Genomic DNA, 20,878 nt, shown 5'->3' on the forward strand with positions numbered 1-20,878 from the left:
GTTGTGTTCTGAATAAGATGAATATCTTTTTTTCAGGTTGGCATTCTTTGAACTCAACTATCACTTCTGTACTACACAACAATTGCAATCAGCAGTTATAAGGCATTATTCAAAACAGGTTGGAATAAATAAATTTCACTTCTTCAGTAAATATCCATGTTTTAACTGTGTGTGTTACTATGTGCTTTTAGTTCTATGAAAATATGTAAAATAACTTTCAGCCTTGTATATTTGTATAAATCATAGGAATAAGCCATTGACTTAAATTATGATCCACTAATTATAAAGAGGAGCTCATTTTAAAATGAGAATAAGCAACTTTTGTTTCCTCTGTTAGTACATTACTTTCCTCCTTAGTACATCTTATTTTAATGTAGCCAATTTAAATACTTCCTGGAAATGACTTAAATATCAACTACTCTTTGAATTATCCTCGCCATTTTGGCGGGATGTTATTTGTGACAAAGAAAAGCATTTTTGAATAAATGAGACACCCAGCTTACATGAAACTGTTGTTCATTAGCTGAATCCTGTTGCCTTTGTTCTGGGAACAAGTAGTTGCACCATTTCTAAATTATTACCAGAGGAAAAATGGCACGGGTAGCAAAAGAACCTAGGGAGTGGATAGTGGAAGCAAAGAGTGCAATTCTGATAAAGCAGAATTTGTATCAAACCAGGAATGCTTTCTCTCCGACTCCGGTAGCATCAGAGTTATTATCTCTTTGACCTGTAGGTACTGCTGGGTCCCAGCATTTTGAGGAGAAATACTGGTAGACACATTATTGCAAAAAAAAATGAATCCTCTTTTATCCACACGTTAATATTAAGGCATTCTTAGGATGTATTTATTTTGTGCTCTACCAGCTTTAAAGGAGAAAAATCCTGTTTTAATTGGGGAATGGGTTGTCTATAATTCTTTTGGTCCTTCTATACAGAGAGAGGGTTGGAAACCTCCTAGGAGATGCTTGGCCTTTTTTTAAATCCAGTTCTCCTTCATGTAGATGTAGTTGTAACATCTCTCCCTCACAATCAACAAAACTTCCCCTCAGCATATGGAAGCAGACCAAATTTTGTCCAGTAGCCATGCAGTATGAGAGAAATCTGGCTAATGTGCTTGTTTTGTAAAATCTCAGGAGCGTTAACCTCAGTTATTTCTGACTGCTTGTCAGAAGTAGAGTTTCTTTGGCTGACTTTATTGTGCACTTCTATGATTTACTCATTGTAAAATCCTTTTTAATGTAATATTTCTACTCTTTTGAATTATAGAGTTTTTGATATTAAACTTATCTTACTAATCTTTTTCATCTGAGTATACTGTTTTGAGTGTGCTGTTTGATTTACTTATTGTAATGTCATTTCTGCAATATTTTATTTAAAAACTAATTTTATTTTAGGCTATTAAACAAATGTACGTTCTTATTCTTGGCCTTGATGTCTTGGGTAATCCATTTGGATTCATAAGAGGCCTCTCCGAAGGAGTAGAAGCATTCTTCTATGAACCTTATCAGGTAAAAATTTCCACTGACTGCATATGAAATATAGCACAATTTATTACATATGGATTCTATTGAAAACGTGAATATGTATTAATAATTTCTTTTGTTTTAAATTTAGATTTATAGTTGAAAATTCTTAGTGAAAGTGCTGGGAAATGTTACTAGAAAATTCAAACGAGATAAAAGAGAATAGTCTGTTACAGCTACTTCACAGAAGACTGTTCCTTATGTTCCTTACTTCTCAATAAGTCTGCTTTTTGCATTTGTCTTTGAACAGAATTCAGAGAATGAATTAGTATTTAAAAATAATTCTCATTCATTCTCTCTCTCTTTCATGTTCTCTCTCTGTCTGTCTCTGTGTGTGTGTGCATGTTTAGATAATATATATATGTCTGTAAACATACTGTTTAAAACTTAAATAAATGCATTTTTCAGGGAGCCATCCAGGGTCCTGAAGAATTTATAGAAGGAATGGCACTAGGACTTAAAGCACTAGTAGGGGGAGCTGTTGGTAAGTTTCAGCACTATTACAGTAGTATACTTAATAGTGAATACAAAGAGAGCAATATAACGGAGTATTTATAATTGCATTGGCATTTTACTTAGAATCTTTCATTTTCTGTTAGGTGGATTAGCTGGTGCTGCTTCGAGAATCACTGGTGCTATGGCAAAAGGAGTAGCTGCAATAACTATGGATGAGGATTACCAGCAGAAAAGAAGAGAAGCCATGAATAGACAGCCCACTGGTCTAAGAGAGGGTATCACTCGTGGAGGAAAAGGATTAGTTTCTGTAAGGAGAAAAAAAAAAAGATTTTATCCAAGCAAGAGTAATACACATGTAGACTGCCATAATCACCACAGAGTTGCACCTCTTTATTTTAATCCTGTTCCTGCAAATATATTGCCACAATGGAGTGGTAGTTTTGAACAAAAATGTATGAGAATTGGAGAGAAGGGAGGAACTATGAATGAGGTACCTCTAATTCTTTTAACCTGTGGTGGGTTTTATAATACTTCAAAGCATGTACTTTGAGGTTGTTCACCTTTGAAGTAATAAGAAAAATGTAACAATGTATGAAAAATATAATCTGAAGACACATGTGTGATATTTCCCTCATTTCTCTTTGTAGGGTTTTGTCAGTGGTATAACAGGAATAGTTACAAAACCAATAAGAGGTAAGTGCAGGTCTTCCAATGTGTTAACTGTGTTCATATGATCTTAATATTTGATGAGAGGGGTTATAAATCTGAGAGCTGTAGAACTTCATATCAAGATTTTATATTCTTATTGACTTATAATTTAGGTATCATTGATGCTGAACTTTTTATGGAGGAGACTGTATTTACATATCTAATTAGATAATTACATTTTAATTACATTTGCTAAGATTATAGTAGTAAGAAAAAGGTCAAAATGTTTTATAATGATTTGCTGCTTTTAAATCTTTTAGGAGCCCAGAAAGAAGGAGCAGCTGGCTTTTTCAAAGGTGTTGGAAAAGGTTTAGTGGGAGCAGTAGCTAGGCCTACTGGAGGAATCATAGACATGGCAAGCAGCACATTTCAGGGCATTAAAAAGTAAGTAAAATAAGTACGAAGACTGGCACATTGCATGAAACAGAATAGTAGGAGTACATTGTCTTTGTATCACTTGTGTGAGAAACTTTTATTCAAACACTAAATTAGTGTTGCAGCCATGTGTTGCCCTCTGCCATCTAGTTTTCTAATAGTCATTCTCTGAATGAGATTGCATTTCCAAGTTAAATCTTTTACTGTTTCATAGAATATTTCCTGGGTGTGTAATCATATACCAAAATACGTATATAGGTGTCACTTTACTAGTACTTGACTTTAATTTGTATTTAAAATAATTTTTGACCTTTGCTAAATATTATCATTTAAAAGTTTTAGGAGAGATACGGTATATATTTTAAATTTGCTACTTTATTCTCAGAGTTACAGATTCATCAGAAGATGTGATAAGCCTGCGCCCACCTCGCTTCTTTGGTGAAGATGGAGTTATTAGACCTTACAGATTGAGAGATGGAACCGGAAGTCAAATGTTACAGGTGAAGAAACTGAAAGATAACTTAGCATAAAATTTAATTAATCATATATTGAAATAAATATTTTACAGAATTACCCCCCCCCCCTTTTTTTTTTAACCCCCCACCCCCTCTCCTTACCAGGTGACTCAGTGGTCAAGAAAGTGCCATTTAGTTTCTTAAAGAAATATGGCCACTTCGATTTAGTTTTTATGATAAGACTTTTGGGAAAGACACCATATTGATACCAACATATCTGTAGAGCTTTGTGCAAGACGCAGAGCAATTTAAAAGTAGAAGAAGATTTATATGATTGTTTAACCTTTTATATTTGATAAAACAGTTGACAGACACAAAGATACATTTTTCAGCAATTTTATAATATACATTTTAAGCACAATAATTATCTCAGTTTTTTTGTAAAACATACCATTTCAAACATACTTAAAATAGTTGTATTTATATCATAGTATAGCCATTGAAAGGATGTGAAAATTCTCTAAGTGGAATACTGTTTGTATCTGGAACGTCCTGAGCAGCTTTTAATTTGAATAATTACTCTTTAATAATTCAGCTGCCATTCAAGCATATTTGAAAATTGACCACAACTCAGTTGTCAACAATTGAGTTTGTTCCACTCAAGTGGAAATAATTTCAACTGTTACAGAGTTTATAGCTTCTATTCTTTCTTTGTTATAAATAAAACTGCATTTTATAGGAAATAAAGATGCAAATAGTGACTAGCTGAATGAAAACTAGAGATGTAAAGAGAACAGACCTTTTTAAATACACATTGAAAAATTTAATTTACCAGTGTGCCAGGGAAATGCTGGAGAAGTCATACAAAAATAAGAATTTTTTTTTGAACCCTCAAAGCTCGTACTGGAGAATTTCATAAGAATTAAGTAGCTGTTGCAGAGAATTATAGACTGTTTTGAGAATTGCCATGGTTGTTTCATGTCCAGTTCCAATCTGGTTGTTTCTGCTCCTTCTGAAGCTCATTAGTCTCTCTTCTGCTTTCTGCTAGGAGAGGATTGTCCAGTTTGTGGTTTTATGTCATACCTTTAACTGACAACCTAGCTCAGTAAACTGTGAAAAATCTGTAATAGTAAGCAGTATGCCTGTGCCTTTCCCTGAGGTAGCTTTTCCCTGTGGTCTCTAATATAAAGACAGTGTTATAAAGCAGTATTCCTTAACTAGAGCACGGTTAAAAGGTGCTGCCAGTGAACACTTAATTGCTGATCTTTTTCTTCTTTCTGGTAAGAAAATGGATTCCAAAACATCCCCTTTTCTGTGTAAAGGTGTAGTATGAAAACAGAATGCTAGCAAGCCAACAAGTTCAGATCTAAAAGGTGCAAGCTTTTAGAGTCTGTAAGGACTTTGCATTGGTTTTGCTTCTTAATTTTGCACAAGTTTGCATTTGGCAATCTGGCGATCTTTTCTTTTTTTTCTTTTTTTTTCTTTTTGAAAAACATGAACATTCTGCAAGCACTGACAGATGTACCTTTAAAATACATGGTTCTAATTTTTCTGCTATTGTATGGATGAGTACCACCACCTACAAATTTCCAACTTGAAAAGCATAAAAAATAAGGAATAACTGTCATTTGGAAGTAGTTAAAGTTGAAAAATGATATGTTTCATATTAGTTTTCGTTGTTGGCAGTTCTCAATAAAATTGTTCTTGAAGAAAAGTTTTGAGAACTTCAAACAAGGATAGTAATTCTCACTATAGACAGTCAAATCAGAAAACAACAAATTATGTGATTTGTTTTACAGGTGTTAATCTCTGGTATAGTATATTTGACATCTTAATCTTACTGCTTCTAAAGCATATTAATGTTTTTGGTTCTTAATTTTTTTGGTTATAGAGATGTTTCTCTCACTTGCATGAGACTCAAGGTATTACATGTCCCTTATCTGGAGTAGTTATTACTAGCATAGTATTTTCTTATGGAAAAATAAGAATAATTTGCCCTTTTGTATTATTTCTATGCGCGCAGGTCTAGTGACTGGCCTCCCTGCAGTCACTATGTTGTAGCACTTTCAGCAGCAACCCAGATTAGATCTAAGTAAAGCTTCTTTTAGTGACTGTGTATGCTGACTAAATAGGATATAGGTGATTCTGTGTGCTTGTACTATATCCCAAATTAAAATGCCACTTCAGAATTACTTTCTCTTGGGGTTTTTATTTTGCTTTAATCAACTAACTTGCCAGCTCAAACTAATACTTCTGAACTAATACTTCTGCTTTCTTCTTCCCTTATCATGCTTTCAGAAAAGACAGGCCTACAGGGAATGGACTAAGACTCACAATAGTAGTGATGATGATGACAGTTAGGATAATATGGACTGTTATAGATGTACATGGCTTCTGTCATATTCTTTTGACTTTTGAGAATTAAATGTTCTGCTATAATTCCCACTGAGAAATCATCATTGTCCGATATTAACCTCATATTTTTAAAATTGTGCAAAAGAAAAATGTGGGCAAATGAAGTATATGATGGCAAGTGCTAGGCGAAAGGGCGAAGAATATAATAAAAATAATTATCTGTATATATAGAGTTGAATGTTAGATGAAAAAAGTATTTAACAGTATAAAGAAATAGTCATACTGTGACTTAGAGTTTATTTCCAGATGCAGTTCTCTTAAGTGTATTTAATCTATTTTTGCGTTTACATAAGTGTTTTATAGTTTTTATCATAATTTGTTAGATGCAATGCCTTTAAATGTATTTAGTGTAACCTTACTGAGTTGTACTGTCATTCTTGGTATTAAAATGCTGTTTGCTGTTTTATATTCTATTTATTTCATATTTCAGAAGTATTTTGTCTGCTTTTCTTTTTTTTACCAATAAACATGTAAAAAGTATATCTAAAAATGGATTCATCTGTTCTGTTCCAACATTGTTCCTCGTGTTTCCTGGAACTAGATTATATAAAAACAGTAAATGTCCTAGAAAAGTATTTAAAAGATCATATATTTATTTTAAAAAGAACATTTAACTATATTGAATTCTTCATTCATCATTTGTTTTAACATAATTTTTAAATGCTCAGTTTATGTATCATTTGGAATCCTGAGGTGTGTGAAATACAAGTGTTTATTTAGTTATTTCTGATTTTGACTTTAAATTACTTGGTTCTTAGATCAGTCTTCATTGTCTTCATAAAAACAACAGAAATCAAAACTCCTCCCCTAAACCAAACCCTACGTAAAAACCATTGACAGCTTGAGAAAATAACAGTACTTTTACCAGGCTCTGCGTGGTAAAACATGTATAACGTGCAAAAGTATTTAGTTTTTAATTGAGCTAGATGAGGGGAAAAAACAAAATAAAAACACTGAACCACCATAATTCTGTATTACAACCTTTCCTGTATAACTTTATGTGTTACTTGTTTAAAAATTACTTGATTTATTTATATTTCTGTATTCACTGGAATGCCTGCATAGTTTTCCTACTTTGCTTTTTTGTTTGTTTTGTTTTTTTGGTTCATTGCTATATTCTTAGACTTGTGTGTTGCTTTCTAGAGAGGTCTTGCAATAAATAGTTATGTATCAGTAATTACTGTAAATAATAAAGAATTAGAATCCTTCAAAAGTGAGTAGAGATTAAGAGAGGTTTTGAGCAAAGGTGCCTCCAAAATCATTTCATATTTATCAGAGGTGACAAAGTGTCCTTCACAGCCTGTTGTCTTTTAGCTTTCAAAATACTGATGAACGATCTACTTAAAACCATAATTCTGCTTATTCTGGCTTTACGCCTTTAAAAGCCGCTCTAAGGCCTACTCTGTTGGGCAATGAGCCGAAGAATGTGCATTTACTCACTAGACAAAAAGAGGAACAAGCTTGACTTGAGAGCTTGTTTTAGGTGGAACTACTGTTGTTGAAGATTGCTACCTGTCTGGTATTGCTACTTACTCTGTAATGCTAGAATCGCTAAAGGAAGTCTTGGAGAAGTAGTTTAAAGTCTGTATTGCAATGAGCTATTGCCTGAAACACTGCAGAAAAGATTTGGAGCATTTTAGATATAAATAGATATCGGGTATTTGTTTGAAGAACGTAGGAAATGATTTTGGTCTTTAATCCTGCTGAAAAGTCATGTTATGCCTGAAAGTAGAGGAAATTGTTAGGTTCAGCTTTTTGAAAACTTACTGCTATGTTTTATTGGCTATATTGATAGAAAACAGTAACTTTTGAATCTGTTATCTGACATATCTTTTTCCTTTATTGTACTTCAGTACATATAATTGACTTTAGAGTGCAATTTCTTCTTTATTTTACGTCATCCAATTGTGTCTTTCTTCTGTAGTGGCCTATCTTGCAAAACAGTGCATCTCAATTTTATAACAAGATGTATGTCTTCCTTCTAAAACAGTTTTAAATAGAAATGCCATTTTTTTTTTTGACTGAAGAAGCAACCCTGCAAAAATAAGACTTCTGGTTTTCAGAAATCCTATAATTAGCATCTCAAATTGGGCCAACTCTGAAATTTTCTTAACTTATAATTCTGCAAATCATTATAGCATCTGGAAATAAAAGTTTGTGTAAATTGCAGCATTTCTCGGTCAGACATCATTACCTTATGCTCCCTTGTAATGTAGCTAAGAAGAATTCTATTTCCCTAAGCAGATGTAGAGGTTTTTTCCTAATTTTTTTTTCTAGTTAGCATTTTAAAATATTTGCTAGTAAAGCCAGCAAATATGATTATATAACTTTGATTATTTTGTCTATTTCATGGAGGATAGTTGTATTTTTGAAGTGTTTATATCAATAAAAAACACAGTCATTTTGTACAAATATTTATTTGTTTCTGTCTTGAGTACTCTCCTCTGAATATGCATTTGGAAAAGAAAGAAGCTGGATTTAGGATAACAAATAATTATATTGCCTGTGATGTTAGAATTTCATTTCTTCACACATCATGGGGGCAAAACCTTTGAAAGGTATAATAGCTAACTAACCATACATTCTAATGTACCAAAAATGCACAAAGACAAGCACTTTAAAGATTTTGGGGGAGTTGTTTGTTGTTATTTAAAGTAATAGACCTACAGAAATACAGACTAGCTTTTGAAATGCATTTTTTTCTAGTTGAATATATTTTAATAGTTTAATTTTTGACTGCACAGCATCTTTTCCCCCTCTTCTTCACTGATGAATTGAGTTTGAGGTCTGGCATTCTTGATGAAGTGCCATCCTTTCAGCTGAGGCTGTCAGCTGCAGAGCAAGCTGGCGAGTCAGCTTCTCTCTAGTGTTTAGTTTTATTGCATTATTGACTTGCACAGTGGTATTCATACTTCAGTCCATATTTTCAACTCTAATTCATGTATTTCCTCTTTGCTGAAGTAAAAAATTGGCTGCACTCTTAATCTTTGATGTTGTCCAGTACATCCCTCCTAATCAGGATCCTTTTGTCCCTTTGCTCTATCGCCAGAAGCTCTGTAGGCTTAAGTCAGTGCAAAGAGTTACTGTAGAGAGTTTTCTGTGATCATTTAAAAGACTGCTTACAGCTTTCTTGTCATTAGTTATTGACAGAAGCTATAGACTTTTTTGCAGAAATTGCTGATCTTTCCCCTGCCAGGAAATAAGGCCTTTTGAAAGAAAGGCTAGTCTTATGTTTACAAGCCTAAATCGCTGATACTTGCACCATGAGGTCAGTGGAGCTCTGTATGCTGCAGCTCAGTGCCTAATCAAAGTCCAGTTAAATGCAAAACCTTTTCTTTTCTCTTGCCTTTGTAGTATGAGAGTTTGAGGGCTCTGTTACAGTGCTGTGTAAGGGTCATTCCCTCAACTATGCTGCGGTGGATCTGAGTTTATCGTACAAAGCCTTGCTTCCGTATTTTATCCTATTGCAAGATGAAAAGAATTGGGTCTTTTTGGCTTTCAGTTCAATGATCCTTTTTTGGTCATGAGCTGGGCTTCAGATTAGGCAGCAGAGCGTTGGAATGAGTTGAAAAATGTGTGTGGAATGAAGAAAGGGTGTCATAGTCCTCCTTTCTCCCCTTCCGACACCCTCCTTGGGCTGAGTTCACATCGAAACATACTGCAGGATAGGACTGTCTAGAAATGAGGTTTCGCTTCCTATGATTATAAGAAATTCTTTCAGAAGTTCAGAATAGCTTCGTTTTATTCTATGTTGTCCTGACTTTTGTCAGAGATCCATTCATGCATGCGATCTAGTTTGCTGCTCCCGTAGTTGGGTCACAGCTGTCTGTATCCCTGCTCCTTGGGAACCTGTTGCGTTGCTAGCTTAGAGAAAAGACCCCACTTACGTGTGCAATATTCGGGTGTTACTGGACATATATTGCCTGCCCCACCAAATAAAAGACTTATGTATATTTGCTGGAAGCTGACTAAGAGAGTAGCTAAGACTGGTTGTTTCAGAACATGGAAGTTTAGGTGACTCACAGTTTCATTTTAGTTTTTGTGGCTGGAGCATGAATGCTTGTATGCTGTGTAATAACAAGTAATAATATAATATTGTAATATTGTAATAACAAGTAATAATAGCAAGTAATAACTTGAAGTATCCTAGGCAAAGTATATGTCTGGTTATATGCTGGCCAACACAGAGAATACAGAAAGGAAAGTTCAAGTCTTTCTCCCTAATCCTGTGAACACTTTAGGTGCTACAAATAATCAAAGAACCTTGGTTGTTTTGGTGGAAAGCACAAAAAACATCTAGACCTGGAAATCGCATTGAAAGTGTAGATCAGTATGGTTTCTCCACTCAGCTCATCAAGTGAGTTTTCTTGGTATTTAGACCAAATGTCAGCCAAGTTTGCTCTACCAATTGCCATGTGCAAATTATATTTCTGGCATGAGAAAAAACAAAGTTCTGAAACAAAGGTGGTATTCTTTCATTTTTACTGTCCTGACTACTGCAGCCCTAGATTGAAATACTAACTTGACTGCTGATTTCTGTTGATTTCAGCGTATCTTCAGAGCTGCTGTTCAGCAAGGCCGAAGGGCGTCTAGCGTGCAGGCGCTCGTTCCTCAGGGACAAAAGCTGTAGCGGTTGGGACAACTGCAAGGACATAGTAGACAGCTAAAGAGAATTAGTATTAATCCTTTATTAATCAAAGATGAGAGAATTTTGCCCAGCAGAAAAAGGAATTTCTTACGTGTTAATTTTCTTTATTTAACACCTCTTTTTTTCCCCACACACGTTTAACCTAGATCTAATAAATGGTTGGAATACTGTTTGGAATTATTAAAATGTTTCTTTGGGGAAGATGAATATTATACTAGGCTAATCTGCTGATTATAGTAATTCTGTAGCTTTTGAAGAACTCACTTTATGAAGTGAGCTGAGGAAGTGGTTTAATATTGCTGATGTAACAGCAGTGAATTGCCATCAGAACAGACACATCTGGACAGTCTTTGATTCATGAGGAAATAGATGGACAGTCTAAAATCCAATTAAAAACTTAAAGGTAATCTGAAGAGAAAAAGGATGGCAGACATTTATAACCACCTTTTAAGCAATAGCAGTCTTCAGAGGAGTTTTTACATATTGATTCAGTTGAAATGAGTTCAGGAATGGTATAAAACATATTCTGACGTTTTGCATCATGCAGACTAGTAGTGTGTAAATTTGTGTCCGCTACTTATACTCTGTTCTGTCCCATTTCTGACTTTGTCAGAGGCCTCTGTGCTCTCCAGGTAATTAGGGGTGTGATTGGGATGCTTTCCAAATGCAGAGATAGCACTCTACAAGCTTTTAAGACGCTGAGCATATTTACATGTCTGTCTCTAGACAGATGGTCACGTCTTGTATTTGATATTGCAGTGACAGATAAATGTACTACAGGTAAGACTAATCTGCAAATAGGAGGAGATGTGTGCTTGGATTAGTCTGCGTTTTACAGCTGCGGGAGTATCGTTTCTCAAGAGATTCATTTAATTTCCTTATTTAGTGAATGAACTCTCAAATGTTTGCTAACATAACCAGGTTACTGAACCTTTTTATGGTAAAATATGGAAATTATGTTTTCAAAAAGAGTATTTGTTTTCTTACAGTAGTGAAACTAATATTAACAAGCAATAACTGATCGGTCTTAACCTATTATTGCCTGGCAGTTTTACATCATCAGTCAAATGGTGGTCTAACATACTCCAACTGAGTTACTCCAGTCTTCCTCCAAACATTAATAATTAATAATCTGTAAAATTAAAAAATATGTAAGCAGCTATATTGAAGGATTAAATCTAAGTCCTTTTAGCAGCAGAGCACAGTAGTGCTCTTGCTATGAGAATTATCAGCAGTAAATTGGGATATCCCTCTATGAGGTATTTTGTAATGGGTAGGTGCAAGTTTAATGTTCAAAGTAACAAAAAGTTGGAAAATAGGGGTAGGAATATCTAAAAAATGAAGTATCCTTGGGGAGAATAGTTATTTCTCAGCATCAAGGTAGGTATAGGTGTCACATTTGCAGGGGGACTGTGCAGCACTTGTCCTGTTTTTTTTTTTTTTTTATTTCCCAATTAATCTCTTTTGTCTACAAAACTATAGCTCATAGCTAGTGTTGAGGAGGTGTTAGTTTTTGGTTCAACTCCCTGGAAAGAAAGTACACCACGTGCTTAGCAGTACTTCTCTGCTGAGTAAATAATTTGTTTGTGAATCTTACTAGAATGAAATACATTTTGTGGACTTTGGGGGACATTGAAACAGTTTTTGTATAGGATTGCAACCTGTGGGACAGTTAAGTACTGTACATCCATAATAATTTTTATAATTCTCAGTTCATCTATAAAAGTTACAGTGTGGTGATATGATTTGTCCAAAACAACCCAGCAAGCTAAGGAAAAGACAGAAAGAGGTGTAACCCAGCGCTCTCCAGCCCTACTCCAGCCTTACTTCTGCACTACGCAAAGCGTAAGAAAGTTGACCATGCCTGAAGATGCTTTTCACCCTAATGAGGCTGTGGTGGTGGTGGTTGCTAAATACTTCTCCCCTACAATTACTTTTAATAGAAGAGAGATGATGGTCGTGCTTTGAAAAGTTTAGAATAGATTTGGTCAGGAAGAGAAAACGCTGGCGCTGTCGTGCAGTTCTGCACATTAAATACAACTGGGAACTTGCTATCTCTACCCACCAGTCCTTCCTCTTTCACACAAAAAATCTCCCCAAAAGTGCAAGTTCCTGCCAATTTTCTCCTTCACCCTTTCCCTGTCTGTCTCATTAGACCACTCATGCCAGGAATATCCATTTGTACATTGAACCAGACCAGGAGCCTGGTATCTTTGGTCAGGTGTCCCATCCATGCTGTTTGTCCCTACAGCAGGTCCTCTTCTCTGGCCCGCCAGTATGTCACATTTTGCAACATTGTAGATGCTGGTTTGAGAGAATTTTTTTTTTCAGTTTTTTAAAGGGGTCCAAGCTCCTACGTCATACGAGAGGCAGGGAGAGATTCCAATCAGAAGCGTGGCAACTGCTAGACAGAGGCTGAATAAGGAGTTTCCAAAAATGTCTTTAGAGGAGAGAGAAAATAATTCCAGTTTATCAAGCCCTAACATTCTTGTTTATTTCTTATACCATTTTTCTTACTGAATTCTTCCTCCCCTTTACCATAGCTCTGGCAGGGCTAAATTCAAGTAGTGACTTACGTAGGTAGACACGTGATCAGTAGTTGTGATTTTGTAGCCCAGCTGGATTAGAGAGAGAGAGAGAAATAATCTAAACTTTCTGACATGCTGTTTATGTTTTTCCTGGAAAGTTCTCTTTTTGGAAACCTGTTATTCAAATGCTTGTGTATTTTGGTCACTAAATAATCCGCGTCTTTGAAGGAAGGCATCTTTTTTAAAAATCTGTTAGGTCAAGTAGAGTTCTTCTCTGTTGGTTTGCTTCCAGATTTTCCAGTTTTAGCGTAGGCCTAATTAAATGTCCTCACCATTAGTCTTTTATTTCTTTTAGAAAATTGAAATCATTACAGTGCTGATGAATACTCATTAAATGGTTTTGTTACTTTAACTTCAGTGAGAACTAACCTACACATTTTTACAAAATATCGGGATATGTTATCTGGAACAATATGGTATAGGTGACTGTTTATCAAATCATACTTGTTCATGCTAATATATTTTTACTTCCAATTTGCAATAGATTGGGAACATGCCAGCAGTCATGTTGCTATCCCCACCCGGGATGCTGTAATCTTAATTTGGCCACTTATTGCTTGGAAAGTCAGGAATCCTAAAATTGCCAAGTCACATTAAAGTTGCAGAGCCTCAGTATTTAAAATTGAATAATTTGCTGTCATCCATATTTTAAGTTCAGTTTCCTAGTGAAGAAGGTTCTGCTACAATATTCACAGAAAATGTAGGAATGAATTAAGCAAGTGAAGGAGAAACCAAAAAAATACAGAAACATGCTAAGTATTATATTATGTGTGTTTATTTAGTATCACTGTATCGCTTGTGTTTCTGTATGGAGTTAAGTACAGATCTGTTCCCAGGGTTAATGGCTAATGCTTTAGAGGTGACTCCACATAAAGATTAGGAAATGAGTCCTCCCTAGATATATTTTGAATGCACTTATTTCTTACGCTGACTCTAAACTTCACGGATCAGCACAAGTTTGGAAAGCACTAAAAATACGTAGAAAACTGAGTCCTGAAATCTTTTTTAAAATTACGGTGTTCCTTGTCAGATTTGGTGAGAATTGATGTTATCTGAGTAGCTACATTAACAGACACCAAGTAATTCTGCATAATCAAGAACATAAGATGTCACAGATCAGCCACATTCAGACTTTATGAAAGTAGCCTTTTATTTAAAAGGATGCAGTAATATGCTTTGTTAGAATTTATACTTATTGGGATAAATATATTTTAAGTGCCAAATGAATACATGACTTTACAGTAGCATATTCAAAGCTATAAAATTATTATCTCTTTTAGAAAATTGAAAATGGAAGATTTGCAAAATTCAGATATATTGCACATGCCATGGTCAACAGTACGGATTTGTTAATGGTAACAAAAAGGTAAACAGTTTTGTCTCTGAATAATAAGTAGCTCAAACTGTATCATCAAAATATGCATGCCTTCATTCTTGATCAGTAACTGTGCTTTCACGTGTCTGGCATTATGTACATGGAAAATGGGGGAAGCATGCTTAGTGTACTAATTGTCTTGTTTAGGCTGTCATAGTAGTTCCTCTACTTAAGGAGAGAAAAAGGATGTGGGTTTTGTGATTTATGTAGCCAAGATAGATTTGTTATAAATCTGGTCAGGCTGAAGCTGGTGGAACTGTGCGGTTTGTCTGTAAATAAGCATACTGAAGAAAAAAAGGATAATACAAGAATGGAAAGTCAGTAACGTCTAGCAGTGGAATATCAGGCATCCTGAGTGAAATCCTTAAATGAAAAATCCATAAAACTTTTTCTAGAATTAAAGCTAGAAGTAGCATTACTGTTTTGCTATAAAATACAATGATTTAAATAACTTAGGTGAACCTTCAGAATTCAGTCTTTCCAAAGGTATGCTGTGTGCTTGCTATATGTAATTAGATGAGAACTATTTTGAAACAATGAATGGCATCACTAGATCTAGGGTTTAACACATAGCTTGATAACTTTTAAGTATTTTATTTTAACATTAATTCTTAAATTATTAATTTTATTCTCTTCTGTCTAGTGGTGTGTTATTTGTGACAAAAGGCACATTTGGACAGCTGACATGTGAATGGCAATACACTTATGATGAATTTACCAAAGAGCCATTCATTGTTGATGGCAGAAGATTACGCATTGAAGCCAAGGTATGTTAACTCAATCTAACCTAATGTTTTGTTTCCTTTTTGTGTTAACTGTTTGTAATCTTGAGCTCTGAATTCCTGACATCTCTTCTAGCTGAATGCACTTGGGAACGGGAACTGAAATTTGGCATTAGAAAACTACCGAGATAACTTGCCTCTGATCATTTTGAGCAGAATGGTAACTTGTCTTTTCCAGCCAGTTTCTTTCTTCTGTATGCACCTCTCTGTGGTGTATTCATAACTTGGAAAATAGTGATGCAGCAAAACTCTTTTTTTTCTCAGAGGGTCACAGAATATCCACCATACACTCTGCCTGAAATTGAAAGTCAGCATGTAAAAATATGCAAAATTATTGTTGTTCCAAAGCTTCAAATATATTAGACCAATCCCTTTGTGTACAGTATGCTTCAAGGATTTTTTTTCCACCTACTAGTCATCAAGTTCTTCAAAAGTATAATGTGGTAATTATATCATTATAAAAATCATAATGAGATACACTTATCCCTCTCAGCTGAAGCTGAGGAATATTGCTTTCAGTTGCAATTTTTCATTATAAAACAAAACCAAAAATCTTTCCTTCCTTGGTATTTTTGCAAAGGAGAAAGGAGTGAGCCAAGCTCTCATGATAGAGCCTGCTTATAGAGACAAGGTGTCTAAAGAACTAATCCTAAATCCTTGTCGAGATGGTCACTGATTTGCCTTTGAATCAATAAATTTACCTGCCAGTGGTTTTGTTTGGTTGGTTGGTTGGTGTTTTGGGTTTTTTTAATAAGCGTCACATGTAATTACAGATCTTGGATGTCAGGGCAGTCTTGACACTGTATCTGCAAAGAACAGGGTCATTCAGTTTTTCAGTCAGGTTTTTATTTCTATTGCAGAGAGCATGAAAGGCAGAGCAATACTGTATTGGCTTGGAATCCCCCAAGCTAGTTATCTGACTGCGTGCGAACTTTTGCAAGAGGGAATCCTACCATAATTCTTAGGTTCTGCCATTTCAGGCAATGCTGAATAACATTTCTCTTTGAACATCTATAGAGCAGTCAATTGAGAGTTCACATGTCTGCAGTATGCTCTTTATTGACTAAAATCTGAGGCTGAAAACTCTATTTGGCAAAGCAGTGCCTATATTCTTGCTATTTTCACTACCTAAGGCCACTGCTTGCAAATCAGTGTTAGTGGAATATCCACACCGGCAGTGACTTGACAGAGAATGAAAAATTACTAATTTAGAGGGTACGGGATTTTGTGATCCCACGTATTTCATTATCTGCTTTCCATTCCTGCCTATTTTTATAGTCCAGTCTTCAGGGACTTCATGGCAAAAGGTAATGCGGGAATGTGCTGCTACACTGTGCCCTCAGGCAAGAGCCAAGTTTCTCGGGGCGCACGCATGCTGTGTAAATGTACGTAGAGTAGCGTAATGGGTACATGCTGCTCTCTGAACCATAGCTGCCTTAATGGTAAATAACCGCTTAGTCATCAAGTTTGAAGAAATTAAAATCACTTCTGATTTTTTTTTAAATTTTTTTTAGGAACGAGTTAAGTCTGTGTTCCATGCCAAAGAATTTGGAAAAATTATTAATTTTAAAACTCCAGAGGATGCTAAGGTAAACTCAAAATATTATTGAAATGTTAAATTTGCTGTAGAGATCAGTGAAATAGAAATGTTCTTAGCCTCACGAGTGTTGAGAAGAAAATGTTTTGTGGTTTGTATCATTTCCCATTGGAGGTGAACTATCTTAATGACTGTGGGTTTTGGAACCCGCAGCTTTTCAGATGAGCTAGCTGGTATTTACAGTGTGAAATGCAAGCTGTTTTCCCACTTTCAAGTAGATGCTTATGAGAATTTTTGTTGTTCATATAATGCACATTATCACCCCATCTTTGTCAAAAATATTAGTTAATAAACCTGCCTATTTCTGCCAGCCATAATGGCTGCTGATTTAGTAGATACAGATATGAAGTTTTGTGAATGGAAGTAAAAAGTATATAATTGTTTTTATTTATGCAGTGAATTTTATTTATGCAGTGCTTCAGTACAAGCCAGAGCGCTCCCCTCTATGGAGAGGTTCTGTAGTTAATTCAGTTAGAACACGATTCTACGAAACTGCTGTGAATATTTAAATTCAGTATTGCCATATAGCCATTATACAGCTGGAAATTTCAATGATCTGTTCACTACTCAGTTTCAGAAACAGTCGATCCCAACACCAAACGTTTCCTTACTTAAATCAGTGGAATGAAGGTTGTCTGTCAGACAGCTGATTTAACAGTATTGCTAGGAAGAAACTAATCAGTCAGGAATGTGAAATAAATAGCACATTTTAACAGAGCGATATTTATAAATTACCTCCATAACTAGGGTTCATTGTTTTGTTCCTCAAAATACAGTTTTGACTGAAGAATTATATCACACATTTTGATGTGTGATACAAATCAACATCTCTACGTTTTGACATCGTTACACTGCTGTAGTTCTCAGTACGGCAGAGAGTGGAGGTGGCTTAGCTGTGGTAGCAGAGCTCTGATGGAGCAGAGCTGTTTAAGCTCTGTCTTTTTCATCTAACTCAGTTTTCACAAGCAATAAACTCATCTTTCAGGCTTTTATATATTCACACCAGTGGGATATGGTACGCTGGGATCAAGCTTTGAGACAGTCTACAAAAGCTGCATCTGCTCAGAAGTTGAAGTTGCTTTTGTCTTAAGGATAGTTTCTAACTAGAGCTGAGTGGTACCTTTTGATTTTTACTGCAAGAAGCATTGGCACCATGCTGAGTTTTACTTCTCTGTACCCTTTTGAGGTATGGACCTCTTGGTGGCTTTTTCTCTCCTGAGGTCCAGGAGACCATGGAAAGTGAATCCCATATTCACTCACAGCTAAATGAGAAAGACCAAAAAACAAATCAGTACCTCATCTTACAAACACCTGGTCTTAAGAGCAAGGTGGAAAGCAGACTCCCTTCAGTACCACTTATTTTGATACTCTTGTGTCCTAATGTGATGTTATCTCTCTTGCAATGATTTTTTTTTTTTTTGGTGCTGGGGAAGATGGGAATATCTCCAAGAGGCATGCAAGGAAAAGAAAACTGGAAGGGCTATGTGTACCTTTCACAAAAATGTTTGTTGTGCTTATTTTCCTGGAAAAGCCTGTGTGCTTTTAGAAAACCAAATGTAGGAGGAATGAGAATATGAGGCAGAAAGCTCACTCTCAGACTTGCTGTGGATTGTGGCTTTATCTTAGTGAAGGAATACTTTACAGATGTATTCAAAAATGGCCATCACGGCCTGTCCTATTGAATGCGAGTAAGCAGCAGTTGACAGTGGGGTTTTCACTGGATGGTACCTGCTATACATCTTATCAAATATGTATGCTAAATTTGGGATGTATGCTAAAATTTTCTATGCAAAGTGCTGTCCCAGTGAAGCACATGTAGCTAGTCTTTCCAAAGTGCAGGTAGCAAGGCACCTTCAAGGACAAAGTCCCCAGGCAATTTTGGCTTTTCTGAGAGTTGCTTCTGGGCCTTTATCTGTAGGTGTGAGCCATCAGTTGTTACACATGTGTCTGTGCACAGAGAGGGACACTGAAACAAGTGTTTTAGGGACAGTGAAAATGAAACTTTCACCCTTTAGTGGTAAGGGTATGAAGGCACTTCAGGGAGACTCCTGTGAACGCTCCTCTTCACTTTGTGAGCACTTTTCCCCTTGCTTGTCCAGTGGACACTACAGGGTATTTCTGCATCTGTGAGAAGTGCCATATGCTGGGCTGAATATAGTGATTTGTTGAAGAGCCATGTCTTCTTTCAAACCTTCAGCATCTTGCTAAGCAGGCTCTCATTTCATTGGGGTGTGCTTGTGATGGGAGGGAATCCTGCAGATCTAGGACCCCACTTTAACACAGGATCTGATTTGTGATAATCCACTCGTCTTTCTTGAAAGCTTTATATAAATGTAGCCCATGTCACTGTCTCCTTTATTTTTTTCTAAACTCTCAGGAACTTATTCCCTTTTCAGTATGCTCAATACACACATGAATTTGAAATTCATGAAAAGAAATCAAAAAGAACTGACATTAACTTATTTCTGAATAACTGTATTATCACGTTGCCACAAGCAATTCTTGTCCATAGTCTTCTGTTATCCTTGCTTCTAGACTCTTCTGAGACTTGCCTTGAGCCCTAGACCAATGCAAAGTCCTTTATTTTTATAAAATACCATTCATAGTTCAGTCTGTTGGTCTGCAGTTCAATCAACCCAGTCATCTTAATTAGCTGTGGTCCTCAGTGTCACCATGTCAAGTGTTGGTATTTAATGTTTCCATCTTCATGCACAAAAATCAGGAATTAATAATCTACAGGAGGACTGCTAGCATTGTGCTAAAACTCAGCTAGGAAAGGAGTATATGGTGAAGTGTCTGGCCATCTCAGTCACATTTTCAGTTGCTCTGTATGGTTTTTACTAAGGAAACATTTTTATTTTCTCCTTTTGCCTCACACAGTGGATCCTTTCTAAACTGGAAGAAGTGAGAGAGAATCAGCCAAAACTGTAATCCCTGAAGAAGCAACAAGACGCGAAGAACATTGAATATACAAGTTACCTTTTAATTCCTCCTTAACATGCCAGACCTATCTGAAGTATCAGCAACAAGACAAAAAAAAAAAGGAGGGAAGGATGAAACTATTTATTATTGTTGCATCAGTCTACTGATATATCACTTTCAAATCATCGTCCCAAAAATAGTTGCTGTTAAAAAACAAAAAACAAAACAAAAACCCAAACTAGTGATCAAAAATTTCTGCCAACTTTTGGCATGTTGGATTTTTTTACTTAGAAATTCCAGATTTCATTTTTTTGAAAATACATTGTAAAATGAATATGTTTTACCTCCAGTTCTTTACATTTGATACTGAAATTGAGCTCTGGAATAATTCTTATGGTATTATACAGGGCAGATGTTTGATTTAAATCCAAAAAGAATTTGAAAATCAGTATTTAATTTGTCTTCAGTTTTCATATATTTTGAGGCATCATGCTGTGTTGAAATTCAGATATCTTCATCTGGGGAAATGTGAATTTAATCAGGACTAGTCTTGCAACTCCAAATCTAAGAAGGATGCTGCTGATCGGAAAAGTCTAGTTTAAGTGTATAAATGACAAGGGGGGCTGCTTGGTTAACAAATACCTTTTTGTAAATGAATACAATGTGTTATGATGAACTTACAACACAATATCATTTTTAGTGTAAACTTTTTTATATTCTACTCAAGGAAATATTCAAAGAAATTCTGTCAGTTTACAAAAGCGTATAAGATGGGAAATTAATACATTGCTACACTAGGAATGTGAATGAAACCCTATTACTCTAAATAAAAGTTATCAACAGACTTGCAACTCAATGAGGAAGTCTTGGGGTTTAAGGACACTGTTGTATACCAAAAAGTATCCCTTGGATTATGCAGTATTGCATGCTAAGGAAACTAAAATGACTAATAGAATCAAATTTATATTAATAATAAATACAATATTTCACAGTTGTTTTTATCAACTTTACTTACCCAGTGAAACTTTTTAAGT

The 20,878-nt window shown here is 35.4% G+C and overlaps 1 protein-coding gene across 2 annotated transcripts in view; it reads left to right on the top strand.

Moving 5' to 3' along the window:
- Window positions 1-20,700, top strand: part of LOC135324746 (intermembrane lipid transfer protein VPS13A-like) — a 115,586-nt gene extending 94,886 nt beyond the window's left edge. For both annotated transcript variants that reach the window (XM_064501614.1, XM_064501615.1), the window contains 11 exons: window positions 37-118; window positions 1,395-1,508; window positions 1,932-2,007; window positions 2,123-2,286; window positions 2,627-2,672; window positions 2,948-3,071; window positions 3,448-3,562; window positions 14,449-14,534; window positions 15,187-15,310; window positions 16,840-16,914; window positions 19,803-20,700. In XM_064501614.1, coding sequence (XP_064357684.1) covers window positions 37-118; window positions 1,395-1,508; window positions 1,932-2,007; window positions 2,123-2,286; window positions 2,627-2,672; window positions 2,948-3,071; window positions 3,448-3,562; window positions 14,449-14,534; window positions 15,187-15,310; window positions 16,840-16,914; window positions 19,803-19,853 — 1,057 coding nt within the window. In that variant the 3' untranslated portion in view covers window positions 19,854-20,700. The remainder of the gene's footprint in view (window positions 1-36; window positions 119-1,394; window positions 1,509-1,931; window positions 2,008-2,122; window positions 2,287-2,626; window positions 2,673-2,947; window positions 3,072-3,447; window positions 3,563-14,448; window positions 14,535-15,186; window positions 15,311-16,839; window positions 16,915-19,802) is intronic.
- Window positions 20,701-20,878: the final 178 nt, after the last annotated feature.

The sequence above is a fragment of the Dromaius novaehollandiae genome, chromosome Z (genome assembly GCF_036370855.1).
Source record: "Dromaius novaehollandiae isolate bDroNov1 chromosome Z, bDroNov1.hap1, whole genome shotgun sequence".
Lineage (NCBI taxonomy): Eukaryota > Metazoa > Chordata > Aves > Casuariiformes > Dromaiidae > Dromaius > Dromaius novaehollandiae.